General features: G+C 42.1%; 1 protein-coding gene across 2 annotated transcripts in view; it reads right to left on the bottom strand.

Moving 5' to 3' along the window:
- Positions 1–442: 442 nt before the first annotated feature.
- NR3C2 (nuclear receptor subfamily 3 group C member 2) overlaps positions 443–23,830 on the bottom strand; it is a 346,322-nt gene continuing 322,934 nt past the window's right edge. For both annotated transcript variants that reach the window (XM_019441306.2, XM_019441311.2), the window contains exon 9: positions 443–3,203. In XM_019441306.2, the coding sequence (XP_019296851.1) occupies positions 3,048–3,203 (156 nt within the window). In that variant the 3' untranslated portion in view covers positions 443–3,047. The remainder of the gene's footprint in view (positions 3,204–23,830) is intronic.

Raw genomic sequence — 23,830 nt, 5'->3', positions numbered from 1 at the left:
GTGGGGAGCCAAGTCTCTTGGCCCAAGAGGATCTAATGGGAAGGAGCAAAGCAGAACTGCATGGAGGAAGAACTCTGGAGTCAGGTGGGGCATCTGGTCTACTCAGGTCAGTCTCAAAGTCTGAAAAATGAATGATCGAGCTTTCCTACGGCTGTGAAGATAAAGGAGGCAATGTACACAGAGTGTTTAGCAGCAGTTATTGTTATCAAACTGTTACAGGTTTTAGTGACCCCAAATATTAGCACTGAGAAATAAGCATCTAATTAGTCCCAAAAGAATATAATGGACATGTGGCTAATGGGGGGGGGGGGCTTTAACACGGGGGGCAGAAATGTTACTCTATCTTGGATGGAGGCAGAAGTGCAAGTTATCAGATTGAGAGGGACACAAAAATCCAGGTGTTCCTACGGACATTCAAATGAAATGTTTCCAAAACAACAGGTGATTAAAGTAAAGGATTTATTGTAATCTGCTTACAGTCCTTTGCAAAGACAGACATATGTTTTTGCATAAAGATATAAATTGCTTCATTTTAAACTAATTTAGTGTTTTTTAATTATATGAAGAAGTTTTGGTGAAATATGAATTGTACCAAACCAAGATTTTTAAGAGCAATATGGTACAAAAATAAGAGCAGACACACAATTTGGACTGGGACAGGCATTCAACAGTGAATTTAGAATATGGCTTTGCTGTTTAATCAAGCAAAGTTACCTGGAGACACATAAAGAGCCAGTAACTTTGTTAATACAAAAAGCTGATGCAGACTGTCTCCATCCCAAACCTGGTTACAGTGAAATTCCAATTTCATAAAACGTAAGTCTTGAGCTAAAAGCTGCTCTTGTAAGCCATTTCTTTTCTAGAAACTCCCAGTCTGCATGCTGAGTACTTATCACCTTCCAAGTGTGGCTTTCATATTGCTGTGCATGTAAGTTGACTATATTTAAAGATCTGCCTATAAATTAAATTACTGAAATTGCAAATTATGTAAGAAAAAGTCCTCCCTCTGAATGCAGCTTTCACAGGCTTCCCCTTGCATAAGGCAGGTGTCTTCTGAAAGACAAGGTAATGTTGCCTGCATGGTGAACCCTGGAGAAAAGTGGTGATCCCAATGCTGCCTTCTCCTGGCTTCTCCAGCTACAGCTTTTAGGTTCTGGAAAATAATGTGATTTCACTGAGTACCTGATGATTATCGTCACTTTTAAAAGACTAATTTGGCCTCTGTTCAAACTAGTTTATTTAGTGCAATCATATTGTTAAGTTTCCCCAAAGATATATAGGTTTGTGATCTGGGGCAAGAGAAAAGCGATAAATTGCATCAGTGCCAAACAGATTAATGAATTAAAAATTTTAGTGCCACTGTCTTGCTTATATGATCTGTAGTTATTTTTTTTTCCAAAACTGTTTATGTATAAAATTTATTTTTAAAACCTACCTTTTAAAAATCTAAAAACCCTCTAATTATCGTGCGGTCTCCACGCCACTCTGACCGAACCGTGCCAAAATGCATCTTCCCAGTGCGTCCTGCAATGGCCTATGTATTCCCATGACCAGTTCCGGGAGTGCAAAACCCCTTTCCAAGACCAGAAGTGAACATGTCACCTCCGCCGATGTAGAGAGTGCATGGAATTTCTTTCCCAAAGGAGAAAATCCAATTTTCTACAATGGGATGAGACTCCGCTCTCTGGGCCATGGCATTTCCGGTCTCACTCTCCTGGAGCCGATTCTGATTCTGCTTCGTGAGGAAGAAAGGAAAAGAGGCAACTCTCCTAAAGCTGCGGCACTCCCGGACACCCTCTCGCACGTGTGTTGTCAGGTGACCCCTTGGAGGAGCTGCGGGCACCACAGCCTGTCGCTCCCGGACGGAAGCAGGATGGAGCAGAAGCCAGAAACCGTGCTCAAGTCCCAAGAACACCCCAAGCGGGAGACCAGAGACAAAACAAAAGTACAGAAAAGGTAGAAAGGCTTAGAGACAACCAAAGAGGTTTAAGTGTGGTTATTTACAACAGAGACTGTAAAATGGTAAATTAGATATGAAGCTAAAAAAGGCACAGCTTTCCCTTTCTTAAATACACTGTAAACGGTTCATTATGCATGCAGAACATTTCACTTTACAAAAAAAATTTTTACCTTGTTTAGACAAAGATAGTACTTAAATAGTCTCCAGCAAAATAGAATTCTTTCAAAAATACTTTCCCCTTCATCCTATCAACCATTAAAGTTTTTTTTTTTTGTTTGTTTTTTGTTTTTGTTTTTTTTTTTGTATGTGTCTCATTTACAAAAGTTCCTTATACCTTATTTCAGGTCCTTCACAATTGATACATACAGTAATGTACAGCACAGCAAAAGACTGCAAAAAATTATTTGTAAAGCCAACACAATAGATACTAGAAATTGAAACCAAGGCATTTGTTTAACATCTTATCCATTCTAATTAAATAAATGGACGCTAAAGGGTGTGTATACCAGTGATGCAGAGGAACGCGGGCGAATAAGTCCCCACCCCCCGCCACCAAGGGGGCCGCTCTTCACCCCACGTGCTCTGTTATTACACAACAGGAATCTGTATATATTTTTTTCTTTTTTTGTGTGTTTTTTTAAATAACAAAAGAATATTAATGCCCCATATTGACTATACGTTTTATGTGCAACCAAGGGTAAGCTCTAAAAAGTTCGTTAGTCCTTGAACCCTTTTAAAACAAGCGATACCGGAAACTACATGGCATAGTTAAAACTTCCATCTGTTAAAATATCAAAATCAGAGAGTTATTGACTAGATATGGCTTTTCATCCAGAGGAACAGGAACATGTTTCTAAGCGCTGGGGATTGGACAGGGAAGAATCCGTCAGACCGCTCAGGTCTTGCCAAATCCGTGTCAAACTGCTTTCCCGGCTCTGAACCCTTGACGTGATTTTCAACTTGAGAAACTGCTGAACAAGTATGAATCAACCATCACATGTCAAAAATATGATTCCTTGGGTCCTTCGTGGGTGTAGAATAACATGGGGAAACTTAAGGCAAAGCTCTCCTGGTAAGACGTCTTCCTTCACTTCCTGTGAAAGTAAAGGGGCTTGGCGTTCCCGGACTCCACCTTGGGCAGCTGGTCGCTGATGATCTCCACCAGCATCGCGGGGAACTCGACCTTCAGGGCCTGGGACTCTCGGAAGGTGTAGAAGCAGAATTCCAGCAAGTCATTGACCAGCTGCAACACAGACGGGGAACAGGACAGTGAGGCCTCATCTCCGTCCCCACGCCCCTCTGTGTCCTAACCCTGCTGTAAGCTCAAGAGACTTGCAGAAATCTGACCAGGAAACCGTGGCCGTGAAGCTGCCTAATTTGGCTAAGGCATCTGTTTTAGGGGAGGATGGGGTGCTCATGTCTCCTGTCACCATGCCTTTCGTGCAGAACTGATCCCAGCTGAGAACTGAGTGTGCAATACTGAATATACCAGTAGGAACAGGGTCAGTTACAGAGGTCCTAGTGGTGGGGACACGGAATCGCTCTCACCAAGTTCTCGTTCGTAAACATGCGAATTCGGTGGAGCAGGCGTGTACGTGTATCTCTATAAGGTGGTGATGGGCCTTCCCAGGTTATAAGGTGGGCTGGGGTGGAGGGGCAGGTGGTGCCCAGGCCTTTGCTGGCATGAGTCATGCTTCCTCTAGTCCCGGGTGGGCCCTGTCAGTTGGGGCTGGGGCCACCACATGCTGGCCTTCATCTTGCCACCTTCTTCTCTCCTTTGGCTTCTCACCCTGAGCCGGGGGGCAGGGTTGAGACTTCTCAGTACCCACTGCTAGCTTTATTAAGGTGTCACTGATGCGCTACACTATGTAAGATTAAGGTGCCCAATGGGCTGATCTGATACTTCTATATTGCAAAGTGATTAACGCCTTCATTGTGTCATATAATTACCTTTTTTTTTTTTTTGTGGTAAGGAAATTTAAGCTCTATCTACCCAGCAACTTTCAAGTAACAAATACAGTATTAGCTATAATTATCATGCTGTATTTCATATTCCCAGAACTTATTTTGTCAGAACTGAAGTCTGTGCCCTTCGACCACCGTCTCTCCATTTCCCCTTTCCTTACTTAACACCACTCTATTCTCTGTTTCTGTGAGTTTTTTTTTTTTTTAGGTTTCATATATAAGTAATGTCATACAGTATGATGTATAATCTTTCTTTGTGTGACTTCACTTAGCATAATAGCCTCAAGATCCATCCATGTTACTGCAAACAGCAGGACTTCCAACTTTCTCACGGCTGTGTGTTTGTGTATTTCTCCATTCTCAGCCACTTTCTATTTCAGGCTGATTGTGGAGAGCAAACAGCAAGGGCCACCTCCATGCCTACTTGTCTATCCAGCTATTTTTCCTACTTGGTGACCCAAGGACCTTTTCCATCCTCCAGGACCTGAACCACTCCCAATTCTGTAAGTTAAAAAACCCAATTATCCACAAATGCGATATACCATTATTTCCATACCTCACTGTAGGAAATTTTTGGCCATTTCCCACTGTATTAAAGCAGACAATATTACAGGTCATAAAAGAACTCTGTAGTCTTAATAAAATGATGGTAGTGAAAATACCATCTATAACTTTCCCTCAGGGTTTTTTTTTAAACTCAATTTACAATCTTAAGAATAGTAAATAACTGTATGGCAAAGGCCTTTAATACAAAAAAAAAATGTCATCAGGAAAAGTATCTGGTGCTTCTGTTTGTGCCTGTCTATGCCCTCTGTCTGCAGAGGGACATTACCCTAATGAGGTTCCAAGGACTGTGAGAGCTTTAATAAGTCTCATTCACTCACAGAAGGTTGGGGTCAAATAAACTGGAAAACAGCACAAGCCACTGTCCAGTCTGGGCACGTTCACATCTCTGTGCTTGCTTTGTGAATGCTCTCAGTTTCTGTATCTGTAAAATGGGGTATCTGCCTCCCAGGGTTGTTTAAGAGGATGGAATGAGTGAACTGCCATAAAGCAAGTACAATATGGATGCCAATTCTCAGTCAAGATGTTGACAGGTAGTGCTGGTAAAAGCCCTCTGATTCCATCCTCCCAAGTGGTCCCAAACTCTTTAAGCCATAAAACATCCTTTTTCTCTATGGGACACAGTTTGCAAAATCTGCTCTGGGTCATCTTTGTGTAATTTTGTATCCTCGGGTATAAATTGAGGGGCTGGAGAATTTTGTGTTTTACCTTTCCAGGAGAGAGATTTTTAGAATTGGGATACCAGATTTCTTACTAATTTTTTTAAGGCAGTGGGCTAGTGGCCGTGAAAGCTAAAAGCTGGGTGCCACTCTCCAGGTGTGGTGCCACGAATGAGTTAGTAGTTTCAACTGCAGAGAACGCCTTTCAGTGGGTGACAGCAGAGCTCTGTGCACCAGCTGCCGGTACAAAGAATCAAGTTTAAGTTCATCCTGATCCCTCCCCCCATCCTGCCCCCAAGGTCTCTCTGTGTGGTGCCTGCAGGGCTATAAAGGAGGATGATTTTTCCTTTTAAAGAATGTTAACCTCCATTTAAAATTGTACCAAAAGGGAGTGTCTGGGTGGCTTAGTCATTGAGCGTCCGACTTGGGCTCAGGTCATGATCTCCTGTTTCGTGGGTTCGAGCCCTGCATCGGACTCTGTGCTGACAGCTTGGAGCCTGCTTCGGATTCTGTGTCTCCCTCTCATCTCTGCCCCTCCCCCGGCTCGTGCTCTGTCTCTCAAAAATAAATAAAGAATTAAAAAAAAAATTTTTAATAAAATTGTACCAAAAAGAATAAAGTACCTAGGGATCAGCTTAATGAAGGAGGTGAAAGACCTGTACTCTGAAAACTATAAAACACTGATAAAAGAAACTGAAGATAACACAAACAAATGGAAAGATATTCCGTGCTCATGGATTGGAAAAATACTGTTCAAATGTCTATACTACCCAAAGCAATCTGCAGAATTAATGCAATCCCTATCAAAATACCAACAGCATTTTTCACGGTACTAGAACAAACTATCCTACAATTTGTATGGAACCATGAAAGACCTCAAGTAGCCAAAGCAGTCTTGAAAAAGAAGAACAAAGCTGGAGGTATCACAATTCTGGATTTCAAGATACACTACAAAGCTACAGTAATCAAAACAATACAGTACTGGCACAAAAACAGATCATAGCTCAATGGAACAAAGGGCCCAGAAATAAACTCATGCTTATATAGTCAATTAACCTATAACAAAGGAGACAAGAATATGCAACGAGAAATACAGTCTGTTCAATAAGTGGTGCTGGGAAAACTGGACTACTTTCTTATACCATACACAAAAAATGAACTCAAATGGATTTAAGGACTGAATATGAGACCTGAAACCATAAAACTCCTAGAAGAAAACATAGGCAGTACTCTTTGACACTGGCCTTCGCAACATGGTGGAAAGAGGGGCGGGAGACACAGGCTTCCAGCTATGGGATGAGTAAGACATGGGGATGAAATGTACAGAATGGAGAATACAGTCATTGGTATCGTCAATACAACGCTGCATGGTGACAGGTGGTAGCTATCCTTGTGGCAAGCACAGCATAACATATAGACTTGTCCAGTCACTACGTTGTACACCCAAAACTAATGTAACATCGTGTGTCAACTATACTTCAATAAAAAAAAAAAAAAGGAGACCGCTCACTTTCTAGGCAACATCAACCCCCCCCTTAGGCTGGCTCTGCTGCCCTTTTCACTTCTCTGGGGTTGGCCCTACTTCATGTCCAGAGATGAAGGCTCCCTGGGCCACAGGGCGTTCAGGGAGGTGGAGGTCCTTTTCCATAAGTCATCCTCCGTGTGTGTCCATCCAGGTTACAGAGCACCTGCTCTGGGCCGGGCACAGAGAAACCATGACAAACACAACAAAGCATTGGTCTCAGGGTGTCTATGTTCTGCTCTGCCTGAGAGGAAATGATAAATGCGGTCAGGTGCCGGCAGTGCAAGAAGGGACAGAGGAGGTGCTAGTTTTGGAAGGGTGATCCAAGTGCCAAGGGGGGCGGTGGCTGATGACCTGAAAGAGGTAGAGCGGAGCTATACAGCCATCAGGGTGGGTGTGGGGTCGCTCAGAGGGTTCAGAGCAGTGCGAAGCTCGTGAAGCGGCACCTGTTAAGTGACCAGCTGACATTTGAAACAAGTTACCTGGCAGGGCCAGGGCCACTTAGGGTTTATATTTGTAAACATGCCAAGTCGCGTATGCGATAGGAGATGAGAAGCAGAGTAAATCAGGTCTTTAGCACCAGGCAGCACACACGGGAGCACCTCTGGGACCCTGTTAATGGGGACACACCTACCTTTAACACCTCATGAGCATCACCTAGGAGATGCCGAGGGGAGAGACCAGAGCCCAGGGCTCAGCTGTCATCCCTGACAGGTTGGCTGAGGACAGGTGTCCCTAACCAACCATGCATATTAACCTGGGGCTGGCATTTCACAACTGCCTCTGTTCCACAGACTGAGACAGCAGTTCCTTTCCTGTCATGAGCGGACACCCAGGGCTTCTGTTTACAGCGAACGCCTCAGCCAGCTGCATAGGGATGAGGGCTTTCCTGGGGCACGGGGGGTAGGCCTGGCAGCCTGGGATTGGGTATCTCGCCCTGTGAACACCTGGGAGTCAGGGGACTCCATCACTCTCTCAGGAAAGGGCTCATCCCTCGCTGCTGAGGCGGCCAAGATGCCCATGGGGCCGGGAGCGCCCAGAAAGCACTGGCTGCTTCAGGAGTCTGCCTGGCCCACTCCTCCTGAGGCAGAGCTGAAGACCTCTGCAGGCCTCAACCCAGCAGGACCCGAGCCAACAACTAACCGTGGCTGGTGAGGTGAAGGGTTCTTTGGGAGAATCGAAGCCAGGCGCTCCTGGTCGCTGGGCGAGGAGAACATGGGCCAGTCTGATCCAGGTTGCAGGTTCTGCCTGCCAAGTGTTCTCTGGCCCACCAAGCCCTCCCACCGCCCTCCCCAACCTTGGCCTGCTGCACCCCGTGGGTCAGGGGCTTTTAGGACAGGACCCATGCGTACCTGGCCCTTAACAGGTGTCTGAGGTGGGCTGCTGCAGTACAAGGGCAGCGCACGTACTGGAGCACACAGGGCACAGGAAGGGCGAAGCTGCGCGCGGCCAGAGCGTGAGGAAGCGGGGACTGGGCCCTGGCAGCTAAGCAGGAGTTACATAGCAAACAGCTAGGTGGGCAGGGATGCTGACCAGTCAGAATGAACATAGGTGCATGAGCCAAACTTCTGTGTCACAGCCACGTGTCTAGCAGTCCTGCTGTTCACATGCACAGGTGTCTCCCAAGTGTCATCCTGGTACAACGCACACACAATAGGGCAGGGCCCCCGCCTGAGCCCAGAGCAGCCAGGAAACACGGGTGCAGACAAGCACCACGCACATGCCATCCTCAGACACCATCCGCTGTCCCAGGTACAGAGCTGGTGGGGGAGGCCATAGTCACACCTGGAAGCTGGCCCTGAGTGGAGGTTGTGTATCACTAAATGAACATAGCTTCCGTTGAACCTCGAACCACCATTCCCACTATGAAGGCAGAAGCCGCCAGGGAAAAGCTCTGTTTGTCACGACCTGCTCCCATTCTGGTGCATCACGTGGGGAGAGCCAGACCTTCTCAAGAGCGGCCTTTAACGTGAGATTACTTCAAGACAACTGTGGACAACCCTTCAGAGATAAATCAGCAGTTCCCTTGGATATTCACTTGGTAAGGAATCATTTCTCAAAAGTGTCACTCTCTCTCTTTTCCAGCAAGGTGAGTACTGGCTTCTTCTGCTTGTTTTCTGGGTTCGTTCTTTCCACACCCCTCGCTCCCTGCAGTCACCCCTGGCCCAGGCCTACCTGGAGCCCCAGCCTGAAGGAGGCTTCCTCTCCTCTGAACTCACAGATGCCACCTGCTGTCCTTCTAAGTTGATAATTAGCCACGGAGCCGGGTGGCACAACCTTCTCTTTTTTCTGGTGGATCACATCTCCTATCGATGTAACTTTTCACATTTCCAGGTCCCGAGGCAGCCTTCAAGCTCCCTGAAGGCAGGGACCGCCTACCTTCTCAGCCCCACGGCATCCCGGAGAGTCCCCCTTCCCATTCCTTCCATGCAGCCCTGGTGAGGGGCTGAGGGCTGCAGGGACCAGAGCTACTGTTGCTGCGGCCTTGCTCCTGTGTTTCTGTGATTTCTTCCAAACTCTAAAGTGCTCAGAGTTAACGAATTTCAACAGTGTTTTCTTAAGGCAGCGTGTTGCTGGTTTTAATCAATGAACCAAAACACCAACTGGGCACTTTAAATAGACATCCTCACTTTAGTGCCACTAAGTAAATAATGCAGGACTCAAGACATAAAGCTAACCTTTTTCATCTTTCTCTCTGAGTCTGATTTCCTTCAACTCATTTATTGCTGGGTTTTAATGTGACTTCATATGTAGGCTATGCCACAGGTGCCAGGAGCCCCAGTCACTGCTCACTGTGATTAGAGGGACAGGCATAGGGAGGGGGGTGGTCACAGTTAGAGAGAGAAAAGCTCTATTACCCTGTTGGCTTGTCAGCATGAATGCCCTAACTGCAATGAGAAGAAAGGCCTGATGCCTTGATACTGGTTCCCACCAGCCGTTCCTGGTAAATACCAGGCTAGAGGGAGAGGCAAGAACCCTAATTATAATCAGAAATGAGTCTCACATTATTAGGAATCAGAGAAAAGTCCTGTGCACTGACTTTTCATTCTACACAAAATGTATCTGTGGGGATCACAGAAGTTTAGCTAGATGCCAGGCATAATTTATCCAGCCTGAAGGGCCACAGCTATCAGGGCAGTGGAGGAGCCTGACAAAGTCTCAAGGTAACTGGTGGTATTTTACTCACACTGAAGATGAAGCCATTAAGTTCCATCTCATCACCAGGGGCACGGCCACTCCCACCACAAGCAATGGCCTCTCAGCCCTGTTCTAAGGTTACAGAGTCACTAAGCGATGACAGACACTTGAATGATAACAGCCTCTCTGAAATAGGGTCCCACATATTTTCAACAGCATGCTCATTTCTCATGAGATATCTGATGACTCCAGAACTTTCCCCCAATTAGGATCAAGCTTTTAGCCTGTAATAAGCACTGGGGCGGGGGTAGGTTAAAAGGTTTATTTTCAAGATCAGAATTGTAGCCAGCTACGTTAATAGGGTCAGAGGCAAAAGATACAGAGCTTCACCTCTAAATGCTGTGACACTCATAGAAATGGCTAGCACCTATTTACTCCAGGTGTTCCTGCAATAGTTCTGTGAATACTGGAAAATGTTGCTCAGTGATTGTATAAGGAGTTTGGCCTTCCCACAACTATATGGTCAAGTCATATTTGACAAAGCAGGAAAGACCATCCAATGAAAAAAGTCTCTTCAACAAATGGTGCTGGCAAAACTGGATGGCAACATGCAGAAATACGAAACTGGACATCTTTCTTACACCATGCCTAAAAATAAATTCAAAATGGATGAAAGACCTGAATGTGAGATAGGAAAACCATCATAATCCTAGAGGAGAACATAGTCAGCAATCTCTTTGACCTCAGCCACAGCAACTTATTAGACATGTCATCAAAGGCAAGGGAAACAAAAGCAAACATGAACTACTGGGACTTTATCAAGATAAAAAGCTTCTGCAGAGTGAAGGAAACAATCAACAAAACTTAGGCAACCTACAGAATGGGAGAAGATATTTGCAAATGACATAGCTGACAGAGGGTTAGTATCCAAAATCTATAAAGGACCTATCAAAAACCCCAAAAATAAACAACCCAGTGAAGAAATGGGCAGAAGATATGAATAGACATTTTTCCAAAGAACACATGGCCAACGGACACATGAAAAGATGCTCAACATCACTCATCATCAGGGAAATACAAATCAACCCATGATGAGTTACTACCTCATACCTGTCAGAATAGCTAAAATTAACAACACAAGAAACAATAGGTGTTGGCGAGGATGCGGAGAAAGGGGAACTGTCTTGCACTGTTGGTGGGAATGAAAACTGGTATAGCCACTCTGGAGAACAGTATGGAGGTTCCTCAGAAAACTGAAAATAGAACTACCCTACAATTCAGCAATTTCACTCTTAGGTAGTTACCCAAAGGATACAGACATACAGATTTGAAGGGGTACATAACATGCATCCTAGTGTTCTTAGCAGTATTATCAACAATAGCGAAACTATGGAGAGAGCCCAAATGTCTATCGATTGATAAATGGATAAAGAAGATATGGTGTGTGTGTATAGGAATATTAGCCATCAAAAGGAATGAAATCTTACCATTTCAATGACATGGATGGAGCTATAATGTATTATGCTAAGTGAAATAAGTCCGAGAAAGACAAATACCATATGATTTCACTCATATGTGGAACTTAACAAACAAAACAGATGAACACATGAGAAGGGGGAAAAAGAGAAGGGAGGGAAACAAATCACAAGAGTCAAGTCTTAATGACAGAACACAAACTGAGGTTTGATGGAGGGAAGGGGGGTGGGAGATGGGCACTGAAAAGGGCACCTGTGATGAGCCCTATATATAAGTGATGCATCACTGAATTCTCCTGAAACCAATATTGTACTATATGGTAACTTACTAAAATTTAAATTAAAAAAAAAAAAAAGAGTCTGGCCTTCATTCAAAACCCCACTCTCCACCCAGTGCAAGCAGTGTGGAAGATGCCTGCATGTGCACAGGTGGGTGCCTGTGGCCATGTAGGGCTGACTGTTTTTCTCTGGTTGGTGATGCCTTGGTGAAACCTGATGGTAACATGGTACAAGAGTAACAATAGCACCCCAAATTTAGTAGCATTAGCTTCTATACCCAGAAGACAATATAACCTTTTACAACACAGTTTACACTACCATTTCCTTGTGGATTCCTCTTAGAAATCCAGGCCCCACAGTGCCAATACTCTGCTGAGTGCTCTTGGAGGGCTCACCTACAGGATGCGTTTGGGAGCAGTCCTGAAGGCCTCTTAGATGTGACCGACACAGAAGATCGAGAAGATATCAGGGAGTGACATTAGCACCACAGTGACAGAAGGCACCTTTCTGTCCCTCTTTTTTCAATGAAGAATGAGTCATCCATCCATGAACAAAAGTGCCTTTGTGGGAGCTGCAGGATCTGGCACCATAGGCCAGGGAACTCAGGAGGAGTCTACATACCTGTGCATCCAGTTATGGGCACAGGTGGAACCCGTGGAGCAGTGAGCCTGCCCCAACTCCTCTTGACATAGTCATGAAAAAACCTAGAGAGTGCTGATCTAAGCTGATACCCACGGACAACAGAGAAGGTGCCTAAGCCTAACTTTTATGAAGGGAGATTCCAGCATGCCAACGGAGCAAAAAACAAGTTTGGACACAGCAGAGATGGTAAAAAGCACTTTACCAACGCTGTCCTCACCCCCACCAAAGCAACATTGCACTGGGCTAAACTATCAGGTGGTAGTGACCTCTCTCACAGAGAAAAAGAAGAGCAGTGAATAAGTGTCCAGCTACCCACAGTGGTATGGAATGCAGCTGGAGGAACCCATTCCTCTCCAGGAGCACTCAGAGTACCTAGGTGAGATCTCCACGATGGAGGAAAGAAAGATAAGAATATCAAAGGACACTAAAGGGACTCAGGGCCTGCTGCCTGCACACAGCAGAAAAGTCCGATCATGAGCTTCTCAGAGTACTACACCTGAGGATCTCCCTACCAGGCCTGTGGGCAACCCTAATGCCCCAAGGACTAAATCTATACCTCCCTCCACTCTGCAGGTGGCTCCTTGTACACACTTCTGAGTGTGGTGGCAAGAGCAAGCTCCTTGGGAGTGTGCTTGAAAAACAGGCCAGGGTCTGTGGACTAGGGAGAAACCACAAACTTGAGCTATAGCACCGTCTTCTGCAAAATAAAACAAAGGTTTCCAATAGCCAGCCTGGTGAGTTGTAAGAACCAAAGATGTAAAAGCTTAAGAATTTTGCCACAAGAGGGAGCAAGAAGAGTGGAACAGGTGTACCCATACAAAGGCCAAGAAAACCCTAGATGGCAATAGCACTAATGAGCTGAATACCCAATGTGAAGGCAACACGCAAAGATTTAAAGAGGTGGCTGCTACTTCAAATGTGAAAGCAGCAATGCAAAACTACAAAGAACATGAAAAATCAAGGAAATGTGTCATCACCAAAAAATAATAATTCTCAAATAACAGAGCTCAGAGGCATAGGATTTTGGATAAAGATTTCAGTACCAGTATTGAAGAAACTCAATGAGGTACCAAAAAAACTCTAAGGACAGTTGAAATCACACACACACACACACACACACATGTGAGCATGCGCATTCAAGATGAGATATTACCAAAGAGCTATAAATCATAAAGGGAACCAAGCAGAAATTCTGGAGCTGAAGAATTCAATAAATGAAATGACAAATGCGGCAGAGTAGAGCAAATGGAAGACAGAATAAGTGAATTAGAGAAAAGAAATTTTGAAATAACCAAGTTAGAAGAGAACAAAGAAAAAAAAGAAGGAAAAACTGTGAAGAAAGCCTACATGATCTAATGGGGTTTCATCAAAAGAACACAGAATCAGGATTACACAAAGAAAATAGAGAAGGGGACAGAAAGTTTATTTAAAGAAATAAGAGCTGATAGGATGCTTGGGTAGCTTAGTTGGTTGAACGTCCAACTTTGGCTCAGGTCATGATCTCATAGTGGATGAGTCTGAGCCCCACATCAGCCTCTGTGCTGACAGCTCAGAGCTTGAAGCCTGCTTTGAGTTTTGTGTCTCCCTCTCTCTCTGCCCCTCCCCTGCTCACGTTTTGTCTCTCTCTCTCAAATATAAACATTAAAAATTTTTAAAATACTATTAAAGAAGTAAGAGCTGAGAAGTTCCTAAACGTGCAAGGGAACTGGACATCCAAGTTTACAGAGCTATAGAAAATCACCCAATTATCTCAATGCAAAAACACCTTCTGCAAGACACATTATAATGAAACTATCAAAAAATTGGAAATAAAGAATGCTAAAAGTATCGAGGGGAAAAATATTGTAACCTACAAAGGAACCACCATTAAACTGTCAGCAGATTTCTCAATAGAAACACTACAGGTCAAGTGAGAGTGGAAGGTCATATTCAAAGAATATGAATTGAAAGAAAAAGAAATTGCCAGCCAACAATGCTATATCTGACAAAGTTATCCTTCAGATATGAAGGAGAAACAGAGACTTTCCTAGACAAACAAAAGCTGAAGGAGTTCCTTTAGCACTAAATCTGCTTTGTAATAAATGCCGAAAGTTCTTCAGGCTGAAATAAACTGACACTAATCAGCAACATGAAAATACATGAAAGTATACACCACACTAGTAAAGGTAAAAAATCAGACTTTGGGTGGTATGTTAACCACTTAACTGCAGTATAAATGTCAAAGGAAAAAAAGTATTAAAAATAATTATAGCTACTATAATTTAATAAATATACAACATAAAAAGAGGTAAACGATACCAGAAATATACAAGGGGGAGTAAAGGGCGAAGTGTTTATAGACAATTGAAGTTACGTTGCTATCAGTTTAAAATGGCCTGTTTTATTTATGAGATGTCTTATGTAAGCCTCATGGTAACCACAAAACAAAAACAAAAACCTAGAGTAGATGCACTAAAGATAGAAAAGGGGGAAGCAGAGCATACCGCCATAGAAAATTATGCATTTACAAAGGTAGTGAAAGGAAACAATGGAAAAACAAAATATCAGAAAACAGTAAGATGGCATTATAAGATCTTACACAGCAATAATTTTAAATGTAGATGGATTGAATTAACCAATCAGAAGGCAGAGTGGCTGGATGAATAAAAAATGACTCGACTATATGATGCCTACAAGAGATTTGCTTCAGCTTTAAGGACATACATAGCTCTGAGTGAAGAGAGAGAAAAAGACATTCCATGCCAGTAAAAAACAAAAGAAAGTAAGGTAGTTATACCTACATTAGACAAAACAGACTTTAAGCCAAAATGGTAACAAGAGACAAAGGTCAATATATAATGAGAAAAGGGTCAATTCATCAAGAAGATATAACAATCAGACACACACACACACACACAATATTGGAACACCTAACTGTATTAAGCAATAGATCTGAAGGAAGAAACAGACAACAATACAATAATAGTGGGGGACTTTCAATACTCCACTTTCAGTAATAGACAGATCATCTAGACAGAAACCCAACATTTACATTGGGCCTGAACCACACATTAAGCCAAATGGACCTGACAAAGATTTGTGGAACATTCCATCCAACATTCTTCTCACGTGCACGTGGCACATTTTCCAGAATAGACCACATGACAGAACACAAATCAAGTCTTGTGAATTTAAGATGACTGAAATCATACCAAGTCATCCTTTCTGACCAAAGCGGTATGAAACCAGAAATCAAAACAAGAGGAAAGCTGAAATATGTGAAAAGCTACAAATACGTGAAAATTAAATACTCTTGAACAACCAATGGGTCAAAGAAGAAATCAAAAGGAAATAAAATATCTCAAAACAAATGAAAATGGAAACACAATGTTCCAAAACCTATGGGATGCTGCAAAAGCAGTTCTGAGAGGGAAGTTTATAGTTATAAATGCATATATTAAGAAACTAAAGGGATCTGAAAAAAACCTAACTTTATATCTCAAGGAACTAGAAAAAGAAGAACTAAGCCCCAAGTTAGCAAATGAAATTAATAACAAAGATTAGAGTGGAAATAAATGAAACAGAGACCAGAAGAATAATAGAAAAAAAAAAATCAGTGAAACTAAGAGCCGGTTTTCAAAAAAAAGTAAAATTGAGAAACTCTAGCTACACTAAAAAAAATAGGATTCAAATAAATAAAATCAGAAATGGAAGAGTGACATTTCAAGTGATACTACAGAAATACAAAGGATATGAGAAACTACTATGAACAAATTAAATGCTAGCAAATTGGATAATCTGGAATAAATGATAAATTCTTGGGAACATACAGTCTGCCAAGAGTGAATTGGGAATAAAGAGAAAATATGAACAGACTGACAATACATGAGGTGATTTAATTAGTGATTAAAAAGCTCCCAACACAGAAAACTCCAGGACCAAATGTCTTCATGAGTGAATTCTACCAAACATTTGAAGAAGAACTGATGTCAATTCTTCTCAAACTCTTCCCAAATTGAAGAAGGAACACTTCTAAACTCATTTTATGAGAGCAGAATTACCCAGATACCAAAGGCAGATAAGGACACTATAAGAGAACTATAGACTAATGTCCCTGATGAATACAGATACAAAAATTCTCAACAAAATAAAAGCAAGCCAAATTCAGCAATGCATTAAAAGGATCACACATCTGGGAATGCAAGCTGGTGCAGCCACTCTGAAAAACAGTATGGAGGTTCCTCAAAAAACTAAAAATAGAACTACCCTACGACCCAGGAATTGCACTACTAGGCATTTATCCAAGGGATACAGGTATGCTGTTTTGAAGGGGCACATGCACCCCCATGTTTGTAGAAGCACTATCAACAATAGCCAAAGTATGGAAAGAGCCCAAATGTCCATCGATGGATGAATGGATAAAGAACAGGTGGCATATATATATAAAATGGAGTATTACTCAGCATCAAATAGAATGAAATCTTGCCATTTGCAACTATGTGGATGGAACTGGAGGGTACTATGCTAAGTGAAATTAGAGAAAGACAAAAATCATATGACTTCACTCATACAAGGACCTTAAAAGACAAAACAGATGAACATAAGGGAAGGGAAACAAAAATGATATAAAAGCAGGGAGGGGGACAAAACAGAAGAGACTCATAAATATGGAGAACAAACTGAGGTTTACAGGAGGGGTTGTGGGAGGGGGGATAGGCTAAATGGGTAAGGGGCACTAAGGGATCTACTCTTGAAATCATTGTTGCACTATATGCTAACTAATTTGGATGTAAATTAATAAAAAATAAAACAAGTTAAAATAAAAAATAAAAGGATCACACATCATGACCAAGTGGGAATTATTCTAGGAATGCAAGGATGGTTCAACATACATAAATCAATAAATGTGTTACACTACATTAATAGAATGAAATATAAAAATCATGACCATTTAAATAGATGTAGAATAAACATTTGAAAAAATGAAACATATTTTCATGATAAAAGCCCTCAACAAATTGGTTCTGTAAGGGACATGCCTTAACATAATAAAAGCCACATATGACAAACCCATAGCTAACATACTCAATTGTGAAAAATTGACAGCTTTTCCTTTATGATGAGGAAAAAGACAAGGGTGTCCTCTTTTATTCAACATAGTAATGGAAGTCCTAACTATATCAATTAGGAAAGACAAAGAAATAAAAGGCACTCAAATCAGAGAGGAAGAAGTAAAATTGTTATTTGCAGATAATATGACCTTATGTATAGAAAACCCTAAAGACTCAACCTCAAACTGAATCAATGAATTCAGTAAATTTGCAGGAGATAAAATCAATGTATAGAAATGAGTTGCATTTCTATAAAATAACAACAAAACATTGGAAAAAGAAATAAAACTATTCCATTTGCAGTAGCATTCAAGCAATAAAATTATGACTAAATTTAACAAAGGAAATGAAAGACCTGTACAATGAAAATTACAAGAATTTGATAAAAGAAATCGAAGATACACGTGCAAAGATATCCTGTGTTCATAGATCAGAAGACTTGTTATTAAAATGTCCTTACTATTCAAAGACATTTCCAGATTCAACACAACTGCAATTAAAAATTTAATGGCATTTCTCATAGAAATTTTTCAAAATCCTAAAATTTATACAAAACCATAAAAGACTCTGAATAGCTAAACCTATCATGAGAAAGAAGAAGAAATCTGGAGGCACTGTACTTCCTGATTTCAAATTATACTACAGAGCTATGCAGTAATTTCAATATATGGCTATTATAAATATAGCAAATAGAGCAATGGAATAGTGAGCCTAGAAGTAAACCCCTACATTTATAGTCTACTAATATTTGATAAGGGAGCCAAGGACACTCAATAGGGAAAGGATGGTCTCTATAACAAATGGTATTGAGAAAATTGGATCGCTATCTTACACCATACACAAACATGGATTGAAGACTTAAACATACAACCTGATACCATTAAACTCCTAGGAAAAAAAGGGCACCTAGGCGGCTCAATTGGTTAAGCATCTGACTCTGATTTTGGCACAGGTCATGATCTCACTGTTCCTGAGATGGAGCCCTGCCTCGGGCTCTGTGCTGACAGCACAGAGCCTGCTTGGGATTCTCTCTCTCTTTCTCTCTCTCTGCTCCTCCCTTGCTTGTGCTTTCTCTCTCTCTCAAATAAATTAATAAACATAAAAAAAAAAAAAACTCCTAGGAAAAATTATAGGAAAGAAGCTCCCTAACATTGGTCTTGGCAATTTAGATATGACACCAAAATCACAAATAACAAAAACAGAGTTCAACAGGTGGGACTACATAAAACTGAAAAGTTTCTGCACAGCAAAGGAAACAATAAAAAGAGAGAGAGAGAGAAAAGGCAAACTGTTGAATGGGAGAAAAATATTTGCAAAATCATACACCAGAGAAGGAGTTACTATCAAAAATATATAAAGAACTCATCCATCTCAATAACAAAAAAACAATCCAATTAAAAATAAAAACTAAAAATGAACAAAAAAACCACATACACAAAAACATGGCAGATGAACTAAACAGATATTTTCCAAAGAAGGCATCCACATGGTTAACAAGTATGGGAAAAGATTCTCAGCATCACTAAATATCAGGAATGCAAATCAAAACCACAATGAGATAATACCTCTCACACTTGTTAGAATGGTTGTCATCAAGAAGACAAGAGATACCAAGTGTTGGTGAGGATGTGGAGAAAAGGGAACACTTGGTGCACTGTTGGTGGGAATGCAAAGTGGTTCAGCCACTATGGAAAACAGTATGGAGATGCCTCGTAACATTAAAAATAGAACTACCATGTGATCCAGCAACCCCACTCTTGGATATATAATCCAAAGGAAAGGAAAACAGGATATGGAAGAGATCTCTGCACTCCCATGTGCACTGCAGCATTATTCACAATAGCCAAGGTATGGAAACAACAACAGATGTATAGATAAAGAAGATGGGGTAAATATACACATACACACAAAGGGATATTATTATTCAGCCATGAGAAAGAAGGAAATCTTGCCATTGGTAATAGCATGGATGGCCCATAAGGGCCATTATACTAAGTGAAACAAGGCATATAGGGAAAGACAAATATATATATATATATATATATGTAGAATCTAAAAAAGATTAACTTGATGGTAACTTAGGAAGATCCTGAATTCATCTCCTCTCATGGACACACCAAATCTATACCTACATATACAGGAATTCCTCCTAAGGAAGAACTGAAGGCTGACTGAACAGTTTCTGCACAATAAAGCACTGAGGTGCCACACAGAGAACAGCAGGAGAGAGGGACACAGTAATGATGGGAACGCCACCCCTAATGTGGCAACCTACAGCAGGGAAGGGATATCACAGATGTGCCACGTACAGATTCATCTGACCCGAGTCACTGCAAAAAACAAAACAAAACAAACAAAACCATCAGTTTAAAAGGCAAGTAGACTGTAAGTGAAGGAAACCCATGTACTAATCCTGAGTGTCTCCCATATGGTGGGGGAATTGTTGTAACTCTCTCCGGGGTCAATGGTGCCGGCAAGAGCCATTGTTTACACCCTCCACCTTGACAGCACAGACAGGAACAGGGACCCAGTACTCTAGCAGCCTGCTGCCTCAGCAAGCTCTGAGTCCCTAGCTCACACCAGCTCCAGCCATTCCATCAAGGCTGCCCCAGCATGGCCCACATCTGGTTCAGCTCCAGCCATCCCACCAGGGCAGCTCTGGCATCCTGCCAGGGTTCCTGCTATGCAAAATGCCCCGGTCCACGCCTGCCCCAGCTCAAGCCATCCACCAGGGTGACCCTGGTATGGAGCAGCCTGAGACCTGCTGGTCTGTGGCCACTTCAGCCCCAGGTGTCCAGTGCCAGCCCGGCATGAAGCACCCACTTCAGCTCCAGCCATCCCTCCAGGGTGCCCCCTGTGCAGAACACCCTGGGACCCTCTGGCCTGTGCCAGCTCCAGCTCCAGCCAGCCAACCTCAGCTGCCAGGCATACAGAGTCCACATAGGGGACGTTCTTATATAAGGTCACTCCATCAAGACTGGGAGAGGTAGCGGTTTCACCTAATAAACAGAAAGTCAAACGAAATGAGGAGATGGAGGAATATGCTCTGAACTAAAGAATAAGACATGGGGCACCTGGGTGGCTCAGTCAGTTAAACATCTGACTTCGGCTCAGGTCATGATCTCATGGTTTGTGAGTTCGAACCCTGTGTTGGGCTCTGTGCTGACAGCTCAGAGCCTGGAGCCTGCTTCAGATCCTCCCCTGCTTCAGATCCTCCCCCCTCTCTCTCTGACCCTCCCCTGCTCACACTCTGTCTCTCTCTTTCTCAAAAATAAATAAAGATTAAAAAAAAGAGTAAGACAAAACTTCAGAAAAACAAGTAAATGAAACAGAGGTAAGCAACTTACCTGGTGAACAGTTCAAAGTAATAGTCATAAAGATGCTCGCCGGATTTGAGGAAAGAGAGGATGAGCTTTGCGAGAACGTCAACACAGACAGAAAATGTAAACAACAACAACAATTAGAGTTGAAAAATAATGTAAATGAAAAATCCTCAACAAATTAGAGGATGTGGAAGAGCAGATCAGCATCTGGAAGGCAGGGTGATGGAGAGTTCTCAAGTTGAACAGGAAAAAAAAAAAAATAAAGGTGAGGCTATTTTAAGGGCCCTGTGGGGCAATATCAAGAATACTAACACTTGCATTATAGGGATCCCAGAAGGAAGAAAGAGAAAGGGGCAGAAAATTTATCTGAAGAAATAACAGCTGAGAACTTCCCTAATCTGGAGAAGGAAACAGATACTCAGGTCTAGGAAGCACAGAGAGGCACCAAACAAGATAAACCCAAAGATGTCCACACCGAGATACATAACTAAAACGGCAAAAATTAAAGAAGGAATGTTACATACCAGGGAAACCCCATAAAGGCCATCAGCTAAGCTTTCTCAGCAGAAACTCTGCAGGTCAAAAGGGAGTGGCACGATACAGTTGAAAGGCTGAAGGGAAAAGACCAAAAATACTCTACCCGGAGAAATGACCATTCAGAGACAAAGGAGAGTTTCCCAGACAAACAAAAGTTAAAGGAGCTCTTCACCACTAAACCGATGTTAAAGGGACTTCTTAAAGCAGAAAAGGAAAGGCTGCTAAGTAAAAGAAAATTATGAAAGGCAAAAAAATTTCATTGGTAAAAGCAAACATACAATAAAAGTAGTAGGTCAATCACTTATAAAGCTAGAATGAAGATTAAAAGAAAAAAGTAGCAAATCAATTACATCTAAAAATTCAGTTAAGGAATTCACAAAATAAAAGGATATCAAATATGATTATCTGGTTCATAAAACATGGAAGGGAGGAGTAAAAATTTAGTGCTTAGTAAAAATTTAGTGAACACATTTTAGAATGTGTTTAAACTAAACCAACCATCAACATCATAGACTGCTATATAATTGCTATATATATGAACCTCATGGTAACCACAAACCTGTAACAGACACACAAAAATAAAGAGAAAGGAATTTAAGCTGAAAACTAAAGAAAGTCATCAATCATAAGGGAAAAGAGCAAAAGAAGAAAAAAGGAACAGAGAACTACAAATAAAAACACTACCAAAAAAAAAAAGAAAAAAGCCAAACTCATAAAAACAGAGAATAGAATGGTGGTTTCCAAAGGGTGGGAGAATTGAGGAGGCATTGGAGGGTACAAAATCACATCCAGTAAGCCAGTCCTACAGATCTAATGCATTGGGTTCAAGTGTGTCCCTGAAGCAGGGGACAAGGCTCCATGGGGCTGCTGCTCTCACATGAGATCTGCCTGCAAATTCTAGGTAAGGGGACCCCCTGCAAGGGTGGCTGAAGCCAGGGCTCCAGGCCAGGATGGGCACCTCTAGCTCTGCTTCCAGAGAGGCCTGGCTGCCTGGAGAAGTGAAGGAGGCAGGGTTGTCCTGTATAGCCTCACAGGGTATAGTTCCAGAGCCCAGGCTGGTGCAGGCTTGGGCATTTTGGGCCAGACCAGGTGCCCAAGAGGAAAAGAGGCTGGCTTCTGGGATGGGTAGAGCTGCTCCACATCTTATGAAAAACCAAGGGCCTTTCTAGAAACTCTGTTATCTCAGGCTACTTTTTAATTTGTCTTATCATTTTTATATTGAATTCAGTAGAGTCACTGATCTCTGGTCAGTGATGAATACTGTATCTTCAAAATATGTTGTTTGGATGCTATGCTAAGCAAGATGGGTTCAATTTCCTTCCAATTTTTTTGGACTCAAATTTATTTAATTTCCACCCTGTTTAAGTTTCCTTGTGTTACAAGCCTCATTCTGGATCACAGCTCCGCCTTCTTGTGCATAAGGTCTATTGTACATGTGAGAAACACAAAGAAAAATGACACAATGGAAACAGAGAAAGGAGAGCTTAAAGATAAAGGGATAATTAGAACACTGCTGAACAAAGGGAATCTGAGGAAAGGGCTGTGTTTGAAATGCATTGGCATGTTACTGTATATAGAAGTATGAACTTTTCTTAATTTTGTTTTCAGTATTTCCTAGGATCCTTTTGCCAGTATACACTGTACTAAGCCACGTAAAAATCTAAACCAGCTCGTATTGGTAAGTTACCAACTTTAATATCAGGTTAACTCAAGAGTTAAATCCATTAAAATCCTTACTTCAGTTTCTGAAGGAAAAGGAACACTAAGGAACAAGGGGCAGACCCCCACTGGGCAGGGGCAACCTCTTTTGATCCAACTAAGAACACTTGAGACCAAGGGGTCTCATTCATTCCCTTGTTTCTATTATGCCACCGAATAAATCAGGGGTTAGCCAACTGTAGCCTGCAGGCCAAATCTGGCCTAAGAACTGTTTTTTGTTTTTTTTTTTTTTAATGTGTTTTTTCATTTGGTTTTTCATAGTTTTATTTATTTTTATTTATTTTTTTTAATGTTTATTTTTGAGAGAGAGAGAGGTATAGCATGAGTGGGGGAGTGACAGAGAGGGAGACACAGAATCTGAAGCAGGCTGCAGGCTCCGAGCTGTCAACACAGAGCCCGACGGGGGGCTTGATCCCATGAACTGTGAGGTCATGACCTGAGCTGAAGTCGGACGCTTAACCGACTGAGCCACCCAGGCGCCCCTGTTTTTTATACTTTTAAAAGATTGAAGGATAATCAAAAGAAGAGTATTCTGTGACATGCAGAAATGATAGAAATAGCAATTTTACTATTTTTACTTGAACACCACCAGGCTTATTCATTTATGGCTGCTCTCTGCTACAATGGCAGAGCCAGGCAGTTGCAGCAAGATTGTGGGGCCCAGAAAGCCTACAGTGTTGACCATCTGGCCCTTTACAGAAAAAGCTTGTGGCCCTGGACTGGAAGGCATGCCAAGGATTCTGTAAGTTTATGGGAGAACAGGTTTGGTGGGTTGTTAAAATATATAAATCAAGTATAAGATGTCTCCTGATTTCAGAAATATTGAAATGTGAAAGAAAAAAAAGTGAACCAAGCAATATGGTTGGTAGCTAGAGCTGAGTTTTCAAATGCTCTCCAGATTCTCTGAGCCTTTAGGAAAGGGTTTACAAAGAATCCCTATAACATCATTGTCTAGCT

This window comes from Panthera pardus, unplaced genomic scaffold (assembly GCF_024362965.1).
Source record: "Panthera pardus isolate Hobbes unplaced genomic scaffold, ASM2436296v1 HiC_scaffold_13, whole genome shotgun sequence".
Taxonomy (NCBI): domain Eukaryota; kingdom Metazoa; phylum Chordata; class Mammalia; order Carnivora; family Felidae; genus Panthera; species Panthera pardus.
Note: the sequence above shows the minus strand (reverse complement) of the source record. Positions and strands in the feature narration are given on the sequence as shown.